General features: G+C 38.0%; 1 protein-coding gene across 4 annotated transcripts in view; it reads right to left on the bottom strand.

The window, feature by feature from the left end:
- The window catches only part of prickle3 (prickle homolog 3), a 78,957-nt gene that overhangs the window by 24,751 nt on the left and 40,505 nt on the right, over positions 1-13,701 (bottom strand). For 2 of the 4 annotated variants that reach the window (XR_013817350.1, XM_079827688.1), the window contains exons 1-2: positions 5,779-5,984; positions 2,894-3,077 (exon numbers count right to left, since the gene is read on the bottom strand). Coding sequence is in view for 2 of the 4 variants with exons in the window: in XM_079827688.1 (XP_079683814.1) it covers positions 2,894-3,004 (111 nt within the window). In the remaining 2 variants the exon portion in view is untranslated. Of the gene's footprint in view, positions 1-2,893; positions 3,078-5,778; positions 5,985-13,701 lie in introns of those variants that run through there. The other 2 variants (XR_013817349.1, XM_079827687.1) reach the window with 1 other exon arrangement.

Raw genomic sequence — 13,701 nt, forward strand, 5'->3', positions numbered from 1 at the left:
CTACCAACCACCTACACATCCCAGCATAAACACTCCCGATAAAGTATTTGTTATTAAAGCAGCTGTTCACAAACCACTATAATTTGAACAGAAAAGCAAGCATTCTGTGTGATTTGGCATGGCAGCCAATAGACCCTTTTCACAGACTGTGATGACGCGTTTTATCCTGCAAAGGTTTTTGTATTTTCATTTAAAAATATATATATGTAAATTTATAACACTAATACTTTGTATTTTATTACTTTTGCATCAAATTACAATAAAAAAAGTTACTGCTGCTGTGAGGGTGTTTAGTAATAGCGTCTATTGTATAATGTTGGGGTAGTTACTCAAAAAAAGTAATTAGTTACTAGTTACTAGTTACATCTGTAAATTGTAATGAGATTACTTTACTAGTTACTGTATTTGAAAAGTAACTTCACTACTTATTACTTTACTTTCCCATTTCTAAATACAAGCAGCATCACAAATAAATACTATTGAGCAAAGACACTAATAAAATAAACAATGCTTTTCAGGTTTTTTAGGTAGGCTACGTCTAACATTAGTTTTCAGGTACAGAAATTGATCAAATGTAAAATAACATTGCATATTTCACTGTATAAATTAAAGATTAATCCTATTAAATTTACAAAATCTATTCAATCAAGAGCAGTGAGTGATGTCCTTGTCTTTTGTTGTTTGACATTAAACAGACAGCAGTAAAGGCTACTGCCCCTTTAAGACCTAATCCTACTGCCCCTTTAAGACCTAATCCTGGACCTAATGCTCGGATATGCGTCGTTTTAAGGCATATACAGACTGTCTGCTAGGATACTCATCAAGATGGGCATGTTGACATAGTTTTTGTGTGAGTTTGCCCGTTCAAGAGCAAAACTTGAAAGAGAACTTAATATTTGCGCACTGTGAGACGTGTGCGCGCTTTCGGATGAGTGCAGTACAGACACAAAATCTTCTCACAGGGCGCGTGACTTCTCATTTGTGATGACAGCGAAAATGAGTGGTCTTATTCAAACATACGGCAGCACTCGCATGAATTGAACAAAGTTTACAAAGAGAGAATTTGAAGGACTTTTACACGGCACCCCTGCTCTTGTTGGGAAACACTGCTCTATGGCAACGGTGCACGCAGCACTTAAACATATCAGATCTTTACACACAGGCAAACGCGGCTTGAGTAACGCAGGAAAGCGCGTTCCTATAGTCTAGTAAAGTAGTGTAGTTACCAATATTTTTAGTGTAATGCGTTACTTTACTTCGTTACCCAAAAAAGTAATATCGTTACTGTAATCCGTTATTTTGTAACTCGTTACCCCCAACACTGGTCTATGGGAGTGATGGTAAAAATTAACAATGATCAATCTCCCTCTATTTTTTCCCTCTTTTTGAAAGTTGTGAAATCTCTACTGTGGCGTTTTTCTTTTGCTATGTGAGCAAATGGGCACAAAAAAAATATTGAATATATTCTCTCATTCACAGCTATAATATTTAACCCAACTATGACGACTTCAGCTCTGAGAAACCCGGAAATGTGAAAAGGGTCTATTCAAATAATAATTAACCGCTGCCTTACCTAATGCAGCAAAACAAACATTGTATTAAATTGTATTGGATTATACACTGCCGAGAAAGCAAGCTAAAAGTGCTCCCTTTACAATCACTTGCCAGGCTGTTGTTGAAAATAAGAACTTGTTCTTAAGTAACTTGCCTGGTTAAATAAAGGTTATTAAATAAAAGCTGTCTATTGTCTCAATTCATCACAATTTCGCAAAGTTCCACTATAATCAGTGAAGCTGACTGCACAATGAATCTCTTATTTAGCCAACACTTTGTTCGTCATAAGTTAACTTGTAACGGGAGGATTTGTGCAGAACTCAGCACTGGAAAGTGGACAAAATCTAAAAAAGTTTTGCGTGGGTGAGTGGATTCTAACACATCTGATTGGCCATTGGGTTCAAGAAATCAACAGATATGTTTGTGATTGGCTACATTGCTCAACGCTTCAAAAACACATTGTAAATAGAAACCTTTGACGCTCTCAAGAATGCAAACACCAAATCTTTTTCTCCGATATGTTATTATTGCAGATAAAACTGACCCTAGTCCAGCAGTTATGGGCAGCTTTTACCTCTAAAAGGAGTACACTCCTTTTGCTGTGAGCATTGAAAGACCTGTTAGTCACGATGCAGACTATATAGTGGACTTTGTTTTGACCGTGCCGTCACAAACATTGGACAGCATGTGGCCGTCCAAGGACCTACCAGATGACAAAAAAATGACGTCACACAGACAGAGCATGGACCATTGTGGATTGCGTGCGGCCAAAGTATAATTTGGGCTTTAAACAAGCTCCGCCTATGTGCTGAACATTCAAACTTCTTATTTAAATAACAGTCTTTTGAGGTTTAATATTCACAGGCACTACTCCATATAGAGATTGATTAAGTATACAGTCCTAGTTTTGACTTATTGATAAAAAAAAAAAAGCCAAATTCCATGACATTCCATATTATACTGTACATTTTTTATGACTGGATTCCTCAATTCTGTCACTGTTTGCCTCACCATGAAAAACAAACAAAAAAACACATGCATTAACTGATTGGTTGCTCTACATGTAGGTACAGTCTGACTCTCTAATGGTCTAAATGGGCAGTTATTGGCCAGAATAAATGAAATGCAGAAGAGAACATCAAAACGGATGCTACACAGGACAACTGTGTTTTTTTTCCTTCTTGAAGCTTGACAGTCTTGTTTCATTGTATGAGAGAGCAGCCGTTCTGCTTGACTGAATGTAAGAGAGGCTGCGATTGGCTTATTCAGACCAAACACTTACTTAACACTACTTTAACACCATTGTATCTATAGATTCTCCTGAATACGGTCTCCTCACCTGTTCAGGCTTGATTCCGGGCGGCACCCAGGCGTATTCTTCCGAAGCACAGCCCGAGTCGTCGTCGGATATGGAGTGCCTCTGGAAGTCGGACACCAGCTTCATCATCATTCTCTCCAGCTGGCCGGGCACCGAGCGCACCACATGCTCTTCCCGCGAACACTTACAGTGCACACAGATCTTCCTGTGGAAACAGGTCAGCAGTGGGGTGTTGAGTGGACACAGCCAATCCAACAAACTGAAACTGCCACTTTCAACGCAATTTAGGGGAACAAATAAGGGAATGATTTTGCGCTGTATGCAAAATCTGACATTGCAATATTTCTTTTTTTTAATCTGATATATAGGCTATTGTGACATGAAAAATACAGGAAGTTTCACCAGATGACTTGAATAGCTCTATTTGGAAAATAATAATCATTCTAGAATGATTTGGGTGGTTTTGTTAGGGAGAGAACCTGAATCGAAAATGAAAAAACAAAGAGCTGAACTTTTATTCTGAATGATTTTAAGAATTCAATCTTGTTAGGGCTGAATGATTTGGGAATAAAAAAAAAAAATCAGGTGTTCATACTTGGGTTTACTTGAAAAAAAAAATCTCTTTCCATTTGAGTTTTCATAGGCCACATCCACACTGTTTTTGACCAAATCGATATGATTATAAAACAATAATAAGTATTATTATGATTTTATTGAGATTATTATTTAATATATTAACAAAATAAGAAATATATACTAATAATACATTTTATTTTACTTTACTAAAGCGGGACTTTTATTTTGACAGCGCTGTATTCAATTATTATCACTAAATAATAGTGTGATATCATATCATATACATTGGCCACTCTGCTCTCTAGGATGTTGACATCAGCAATCAAAAAAATCCATAGTCATGAATTAAAAAGAATCCTTTTCTTCATTTCTGAATTTGGTCAAACCCTGTCACCAACATTCCTGAGCACTAGCTGACACAACCGATGTTCATCATACCTATTATTACTTCACAAAACCATTCATTTCAGGCAGGTGATTCATGACTGAAACCACACACACGTATAAAAGGTGTTACATCAACTCATGTTGACTTTACGCTAAAATGAAACCAACCCTGCAATCAAAGTTACCCTCTTTACATTCGACACGTTACTTGTCTTATTGTGAACAATTTATCATTCAGAACATCATGCCAAAGAAAATGTTTGTCTTCATCAAAATCAAATCAAAATGTTATAACTTGCTCCGCCTTTGCGATGACTTTTCCTCCCCGGCTGATGTTACCATGCACTGTTATTTTTCAGGACCTCCCCTCTGTCATATAGAGCATTTTCTATTCAACCCCTGATTGATAAACTCAAACCCTGTCCTTGTTAAACTCAAAAGTACATACAATTACGGAATAAATCTGGGTTGCAAATGGCGTTTCACATTGGTTTCTACATGTTGGTGTCCTAAACATCCACAAAATAAATAAGAAAAAGTCACACATTTAATCACACAATAAATCATAAATATACACACACATAAATATACACACAGATGTAATACTATTTGAAAGAAAAAAGGGAAGCAGTGTGTCATTTTTTGTGCATGCAGACAGGCCTGTCCCGTTGCATTGGTTTCACACCTACTAACCTGCTGTTGTCACAGCAATTTAATTAATGGCATCTAGGATATCTATTAATGACGACGTGATCTAATGTTTCTGATGAAGACAAGCACAGCAGGTTAATCCATGGCAACTACTGGAACAATGGCTAGAGTCACGGCAGCATGTTCTGATCTTACACTTCACTACACAGCGAAACCCATGCCAACAAAAGCCTTTGAACCACCTTAAACAACTCAAATCATAACCAACCTTCATTTCACTTTGTACAGAGCCAACATGTGAAGAAAAGATGTGTATTTTGTCATAATTCATTATCTAAACCTGTGAAACCTTGAAAAATGAAAGTCAGTAAGGGCCAATGTTGTTTTGGACCCCATTGACTTTCATTGTAAGGAGAAATATGAGACATTCTTCAAAAAAATCTTCTTTTGAAGATAAAGAAATTCATACAGGTTTTTGGGTGAACGAATCCTTATCCTTGTAATGCATGGCATATGAAATAATAGTCAGAAAAATCCCAACTGTTTCCAACTGCATACTTTTTTTTGTAAAGCATCATATTTGATATATCAGGATTTTATGGCTCATATAGTATGACAGTGAGAATATGGAGCTCATAAAAAAAAAAAAATTCACTCAGATGCCCAAACTAAGCAGAAATATGCAATTTGGTGAAGTTGCTGGTATTTATATGGCCAAAAGTAAGACGAAATTCTTAAATTCCCAATAATATGTAAGATGATATTTAAATGCTTAGTTTTATGATCAAATCGCTATAGTTTTTATTCAAAACATATAATGCAATGCAATACGATGATGATTGAGAGATGAACAAATAAACGTTACTCAAAAACCTGAAGGATCATATATGATATTTACATTTTTGAACATGATTTTTCTCAAATAAATAAATGATGTAAGGATAATTAAGAAAACTGAAGTTGCTTTAGTCAAGTGCATGTTCATCTTGAAATATTACGAACATAATACATAATATAATATTGAAATATTATAATGATATAAAAGTTATTCTTACATTGACTTGCCAATACCGTTTGAGATGTTTAAATATCACTTTTTGAATTTGGTTGATTAAATAATACAAGTTCTAATTAATTTTCTTTAATATTTTAGTATTATTTTTACTATGCAGTAAGTGCTTTATACAGCCATTGCAGTGTAAAATATAGCACATCTCTCCTACCTTTCTGCTTCCATAAATTAACAATAATCTCTAAAACATCAGATTAAAAGAGAATGAACAAATACGTACTGAACACAGGTCAAGAATCAGCCAGAGAATGTCCAGGTGCGACACAATTATTTCTAATCCTTTGCCCTGACGTTGACCCACAACACAACAAAACAAACATCCTACTCGGACTGAGCGCTGCTAGGGACTGATGCGCGGCAGACGCGCGTGTCACAGCCTGAAGGTCCGCTCATTGGGCGGCACTGATGATATCACACCACTTGTGTGATCAGCCCTGATCTCAGTTTTCTCTCTATCTCATGCTGAAAATGAGGTCAAAGTCCGGTCTTCACGTCCACACGGAGGTGAACCGGGAATATTGTGGCGGTGGAAGGGATGGGGGTTTAATCCTTCTCAGTACAGTTATGGGATAAGCGCTGCTGTTCTCTTCAAGTCAGACATCAGTTCATTTTAATGGACAGCTACAGCCGCAATGTCAAATAGAGAAAAAGAAAGCAGACTAAGAGTGCATACTAAATAAAAACAAAACCTTGACTATATGTGTATGGCTGTGTGTATTTCTCGCTGTTGTATAACACCTCAGATGGGTTTGGGTGGCAGGGCAGAATGTACGCTTACAAGCACAGATGGAAGACAAAAGCTGCTTTTCACTGATTTTACTCTCTTCCTCCACCTATCCACCACTCAATTCTACCAATCCCATCTTCTCTGGATAAGCTAACACTCCATGTCCTCACCCGAACTTGATTGCATATAAGCAACATATATACATCAGGCATAACATTATGACCTAATATTGTGTTGGTCCCCCTTTTTCTGCCAAAACAGCCCTGACCCATCGAGACATGGACTCCACTAGACCCCTGAAGGTGTGCTGTGGTATCTGGCACCACTTATTGAAAGAAATCTTCATAATCATTTTTAATATGGCAATACTGTCAAACAGATATTCTAACTAAAAACAAAACACATATTAGCTCCAATTTTGGTTAAAATGTAAAGTTCATGTATTTGCACAGCAGGATAATTAGTTACCAAAAATGTATGTTAAGAATCGTTTTGGGAATCGGAACATTACTCCCAGAATCGGAATCGGATTGAATCGTTAAGTGCCTTAAGATTCCCACCCCTAATCCTGAACCATTTTTGCTTTGTGGCAGGCGCATTATCCTGCTGAAAGAGGACACAGCCAACAGGGAATACCGTTTCCATGAAAGAGTGTACATGGTCTTCAACAGTGCTTAGGTAGGTGGTACGTGTCAAAGTAACATCCACATGGATGGCAGGACCCAAGGTTTCCCAGCAGAACATTGCCTAAAGTATCACACTGCCTCTGCCAGCTTGACCTTCTTCCCATAGTGCATCCTGGTGCCATGTGTTCCCCAGGTAAGCGACGCACACGTACCCGGCCATCCACGTGATGTAAAAGAAAATGTGATTTATCAGACCAGACTACCTTCTTCCATTGGTCTTCGGCTATGCAGCCCCATACGCAACAAACTGTGATGCACTGTGTATTCTGACACCTTTCTATCAGAACCAGCATTAACTCCTTGAGCAATTTGAGCCAGAGTAGCTCGTCTGTTTGATCGGACCAGCCTTTGCTCCCCACGTGCATCAATGAGCCTTGGCCGCCTATGACCCTGTCGTCGGTTCCCCACTGTTCCTTCCTTGGACCCCTTTTGATCAATACTGTCCACTGCAGACCGAAAACACCCCTCAAGTGCTCTAGTTTTGGAGATGGCTCTGACCCAGACGTCAATTTGGCCCTTCAAACTCGCTCAAATCCTTACGCATACCCATTTTTCCTGCTTCTAATATATCAACTTTGACAACAAAATGTTCACTTGTTGCCTAATATATCCCACCCGCAAACAGGTGCTGCGATGAAGAGATAATCAGTGTTATTCACTTCACCTAATCATAATGTTATGCCTGCTCGGTGTATATATTTCTATCAACTCTTGGAAGATTGTTAGCATGGTAATGGACATGACAATGTTAATGCATTTGGTCTTGGCGAAATAGATCAGCTACGCTGCTGCTGAATTGCTGCTGCTGTTGATTATTGTTGCTGCCCATACACTGCTACGAGTAAGACATAGTGCAGCTGCACAAATAGCATACATAACCCATAGCAGATCGATATAGGTGGACCTGGGAAAGGTGGAGGGTTTTAGAGGAACTTTGAAGCATGCTGCAAGTACTATAGTGCATGCAACCAGCCATTTAAATGTGTTGAGCAACAAGCTCATTGGCTGCAGATGCAACATGACCAATCAGCAAGTAGTTAACGCTGTAATTATCATCAGCCTGCGCCATCTAGAGTTTCATGACAGAATGATGTATATATTGGGTTGAACGACTTCAGATTTTTTTTCTTCAGACATTTATGTGATGAAAGTTGAGTCGACGTCGGCTAGTTGCTGATGATGTCATTAATGAACAAATAAGCCTGAACCTCGAGCTGAGGCTCGAACGTGGGTTGCCTTGTTCACAGCTATGGCAAATGACACAGCGCTGCCCACAAGACTTTTGCTCCCACATAACAGCTCATTTTTGAATCTTTGGATCGTTATATTTCTCACAGATTTCTGCTGGTTCTAAATCCGATACAGATAAAGTAGCCCAGTAAAAATTACATGTATATTGAATGCTTTAGTGAAATTGATTGTGTGTGAATTCTACCTCTACTAATAGTGAAGCTGTGAGTTTTACTTACTAAGAAATATATGCTAGAACATCAGTTTCTAAGCTATTTTATTGATAAATCCCTTTGATAAATCAAAGTGTTGACAATACATTTCTGCTAGGGCTGTGCGATATTGAAGAAAAATGCGATATGCGATATCCTTGTTAAATAATGCGATATTCGATACGATATTGCTTTAAGTGTGTAAAATCTATTTCTTTCCCCAACTGATATCTTTCACTTAAAGGGGTGGTAAACCACGATTTCACTATTCTAACTTTAGCTAGCGTGTAATGTTGCTGCTTGAGCATAAACAACATCTGCAAAGTTACAACGTTCAAAGTTTAAAGCAAAGGGAGATATTTGCTTTTAAAGAAATCAGTTTCTAAGAACTACAGCAAACGGCCAGTAGGCGACTACACACATTCCTCCAGGGTTGGTGACATCAACAGGCTCAATATTTACATAAACCCCTCCTCCGAGAATATTAAATAAGGGGGGGTGAGGCCATTTTGTATCGCGGCGCTGTTGTGGTATAGTTAGGCTGGAGTGTTGTTGCCGCGATGCCAAGGAAACGCTGTTATTTTCATCCGGATTGCAGGTCTGGGGTACTTGCTCTGTTCAGCCTTCCTTGGGACGGGGGTGCGTTGCAGAGCGTTTAACATACAGCATGTTATATGCACGTGTGTTTGAGACGGGGAACAGGCGCGCGCAGGGCTCCCTGCAGCACATCTCACGGAGGAAAACATCCACCGTCTTCGCGATTTCAATGCCGGATTTGCACAACGTCAGCTGCGTGAAAAAAACACTGCCGGTGCGTGGATGCACGACGCGCGCGCTGCACATTTCACGGAGGACAACTTCCACAAACTTCGCGAGTTCAATACAGGATATGCACAACGGCTTGTCCTGAAAGCTGGATTTACAAACAGAAGCTGTTTACGGGCCACAACCTGTAAGTCTGATTTATATTTCATCGATGTGGTTTCCTGTAATAGGTTGTACATTGTAGCAAGGAAGTAAACAGATGACAGCGCTGTTCTGCAAACCAGTCTGTTAAATGCTCATTCATACTTAATGTTATCCGACGAACACCTAACGTTACAAACACTAACGTTAAAATCTCAACAGCGAACCTGGCATTAGTGTAAATGATTCTTTGATTAGAGCTTTTATGTATTGTTTATCTACAGGCATGCTAAACATGGTTCTGTGTGTGATTTGGCTAACTTACTAGTTAAAGCCAGTGCTTAGTGTTCGTTTTGGGTTAGTTCTTGCGACAGATATTTGGCTATAATCGTTCTAAAAATACAAAAGTTAAAGTGCCATTCAGTAGCGATCATTATAGATCCGCAGTCTTTACTCTTGAGGACTGAACAGGTTCTGCTTGATCATCTTCACTCAAATGTTCTGGGTCTGATTCGGGCTCATATGGTATTATTGACGCCGTTGTTTCTAATACTGACCAAAGCACAGCCTCCGGTAAAGGTAAGGGGCGTGACGTTTCCGACTAACGTGCACTGCGGTTAGCGAATCACAACACACTGGGCCAGCTAACCAATCTGAGCCCACTGCGTATTTTTGAGGGACTGGCTTCATACAACCCGGAAAGCATCAGACCATTTTACAAGGAGGGACAGAGCAGTATAGAATAAAGGTCAAATATATGAAAAATAAGGCAATTTTTTTTAAAAACGAAGCATGAACACATGTTACAGTGCACCCCACAAACACAGTCAAGCCTTCAAAAGAATGTGTTTTACCACCCCTTTAAAGCATAACCGACTGTGTATACATGAATACTCATCAAGACGTAACTGTGTGTGTATTTGACAGTTCGAGTGTGTAACAAGACACGGAAAAAAGAACAGCTTGTGCGCACGTTTCGTTTGTGTCAGACAGCGGACAGCGCGAGACTGCAAGGAGTTGTTTTTTGCAAGTTATTGTGTTTAATAACTCTTTTTAACGTCAAGCAAGTCACATAAGTAACAGTCATGTGCTATAGTATATTCTCTGCTATATGCATCAACTGTCATGTTAAACATGGAATCAAGTAAAAAGTAGTTTCTCAATACCCTTGTGAAACTGTAATATCACAAAATTTTTAATTAAAGACTTTTTAATCTAATCCTAAAGTTTTTTTTTTTTTTTAAGTTGGAAAACAATGTGCATTCATGTTGAAAACCACCAAGTACACCACCACATCTTTAAAATAATAACAAATATTCATACAAACCCACTCAATCTCTGGATGAGAGCTAACAGGAAAGCTTACATAAATGGGATATTTTGTCCTATTGTTCCCAGAAGGGACAAACAAAGATTAACACACTACAAAAAACGTTTTGGAAACACTGAAACACAGGCATAAACACTGGTCAACAGGTTTACCAATGCTGGTTAAGCTCTGCCGGCAACAAGCCATCCTGACCCAAGATCAACATGCAATCTGCATGTGCAGATGGTATAACTGCACATGATGATGTCACACACAGCTGCCAATCCATTCATTCATCATATGCACACGTATTTACACAGAAAACATTTGTATTAATGTGCCGTACACTTGTATAAATCAAAAAAGATGGCTTTGCAATGTCTCAACTCACAGTGATCTGAATGAAGTCCAACTTTTCCAATGCTCTAATGGCTGATTTTCATGTTTATCAGCATATTGGCACAGAGCAAATCAATACTGAATTAACCAACAAATTGTGCTGATTTTAATCATGCTTTTATTTGACAAGTTAATCTTGGCAGTTGGAAAGTAGGCTTTCATGACCCATCTGTGTCTCACAGCGACAAATAAGCATGCATTAATGTCTGTCTGTAGCAAAATTGTTATTTATCTACGCAAATTAGTTATTTCAAACTTTTAAATGTTCAAAAAAAGATCCCATTGCATGTTACATACTTTAAATTGTTTTCTTATATTGTGGCATATAAATAAAAAATTATTACAGATAATTCATCCGTGTTAATTTAGCGACAAACTGTGGAAAAAGTACCTTAAAAGGTGCACTATGTAACTTTTCCGTCCACTAGAGGTTGCCTATTCGAAACAAAGGCGTAGCTTGATGACGCCACGTTTGATCGCAGAATCTTGGGACATGTGGTCTTCACCTCACAGCCGGTGGAAAAGAATCGGGATAGGACTCGGGACTATTGGACTCGAATCATATTCATGAATGCGATTATTAACGTTACTGTAGTATGAAGCAGAGCAGGACCGAGTGTTGTGGGAGCTGAGCAAGGCTGCTGGAGCGACTGTTAATAAGATGAATGCAACACACGCCTCGCAAGCAGTGGGACTTTTATTATGACACAGTCGCCAGCGCCACTTCCGCTTTTCTGGTCATGAGTATGAGGTAACGTAGCTCTGTCTATCATATTAGATACATTTGAGAGTGTTTAAAATGACGTTACTCTGTGCGTTCGCTCTGTGGCAGCTATGACACTTGTTGCACACTGCAGTAAGAGTAAAGCGCTTTTGCAAAATAAAAGAGGAAACCGAGGGTAACGCTATTATGACGCAATTGACAGGCGACTCCCTCACACGTCCCGGTTCCTTGGTTAAAATAGCAATTTTCTCACGATTTACAAATAGTTGGAAACATTTGGGATATTGTAAGTACTCAAATGAACAAAATATAACACTGGCCTAGTGTTTTTTGGATATTTTACTGAAAAAATGTTATACCTTTAATTAAATATTTTTTAATACATTATTATTTTACTGTTTGCTTTAAACAATTGGAATATAGAGCACAACAGCTGTTTGGTTCCTCTGATTGAAAAAAAAAATCCTAAAACCCTAGCCATACAACTATTGAGAAATAGATTTAATACTATTACACAAGACTATTAAGGAATTAAGGTTAAGGAATAAAACAATTGTATTGTACCAGAACCAGTGCTGCACACTAATAATGCTGTTTATTAAGATTTTACAAATCATGCACAGAAAAAACAGCAAATTCTAAATATAATTAAACGCTGACACCATTTTTATCTTTTACCTCATTCAGTTTGATAGAATGACGATGAGCTGCCACTTTTAGACACTTTTCCCCCAAAGTACAAAAAATCATGCAACTTAACTGTCAAAGAAAGATATTGGAATGAGGAAATTTGATAATAATGAAAAAAATAATAATGAATGATAATATATCCCACTTTCAGACAATTTTTTTCACCACAGTACAATAATCATGTAACTCATTAAAAAAGAAAAATATTTCTGTTCGTATAAGCTGTATTAAAAGCTACTTCTCTGCATATTTGCTGACATTCTTTAAAACTGAATAAACACTGTCATTCAATAAAGAAAGTTCCTACAAGCACATAAACACACTTTTGCCAAACTAACGCCAATATACATCATCACTGTCACCATTACTGCTATTGCCATCATGATTGATTGTCATTCTGAACAAACTTCCTGTCAGACTAGTTCAAACACAACACTAAATTGAAACACTTCACAAGATCAGTACCCAGCACTGAGTATATTACCTTGATCACAGTGTAGCCCTGACACTGCAAAATCCGTTTTAAGAGTTGTAATATGTAGAATTGTTCAAACCTAAGGTGGTTTAAGCAAGTTAGCCATTCTTCAATGACCTCGTAGCGAACAAAACGTCATCCCGCTTGAGCCGAGTCAAATGACAGTCGTCTCTATTGCTTGATTCTACCCCCTCAGGCTGCTGAAGCCGACACGGAGTACAAACAATAGGTGCTCCCTTCACAAGCCCTCCCCTGTCTCCTCCCTCACCAAGAACATGTTTCAGATTTCCCTTTTCAAACATGTTCTCATCTGTAACAGCTCATGTAATAGGAAGGATGTACAGTATGACGCTTTCATCTTAAAATAATATTCTGGGTTTAATACAAGTTAAGCTCACTGGACATCATGGTGATTACCACAAAAATGTATTTCCACTTTTTCTTCCTTTCTTTATAAAAAGAGAAAAAAATCTGGTTTACAGTGAGGCTTATTTGTAAACATTAAAATACTCAAAAGTAGAGCCACAATATGTAAACTACAGTATATTCATAAACTACACAAACTCTATAATTTCCATGTGAAAAAAATGAACTTAACCTTTTCTGTCCAGTTACATCCAAAACACCTCTGTTGCCTACACTATAAACCCAAAAAATTACTGTAAAAATTATAATTTAAACAGAGATCGAATAACTATAGAAGCTTTTTTCCACAACAGAATAAAAAAAAGGTAACTGCAACTTTTTATCTCACAATTTACAATTTACAAAGCGCAATTCTGAGC

Source organism: Gobio gobio, assembly GCF_949357685.1.
Source record: "Gobio gobio genome assembly, chromosome: 10".
NCBI classification, from domain to species: domain Eukaryota; kingdom Metazoa; phylum Chordata; class Actinopteri; order Cypriniformes; family Gobionidae; genus Gobio; species Gobio gobio.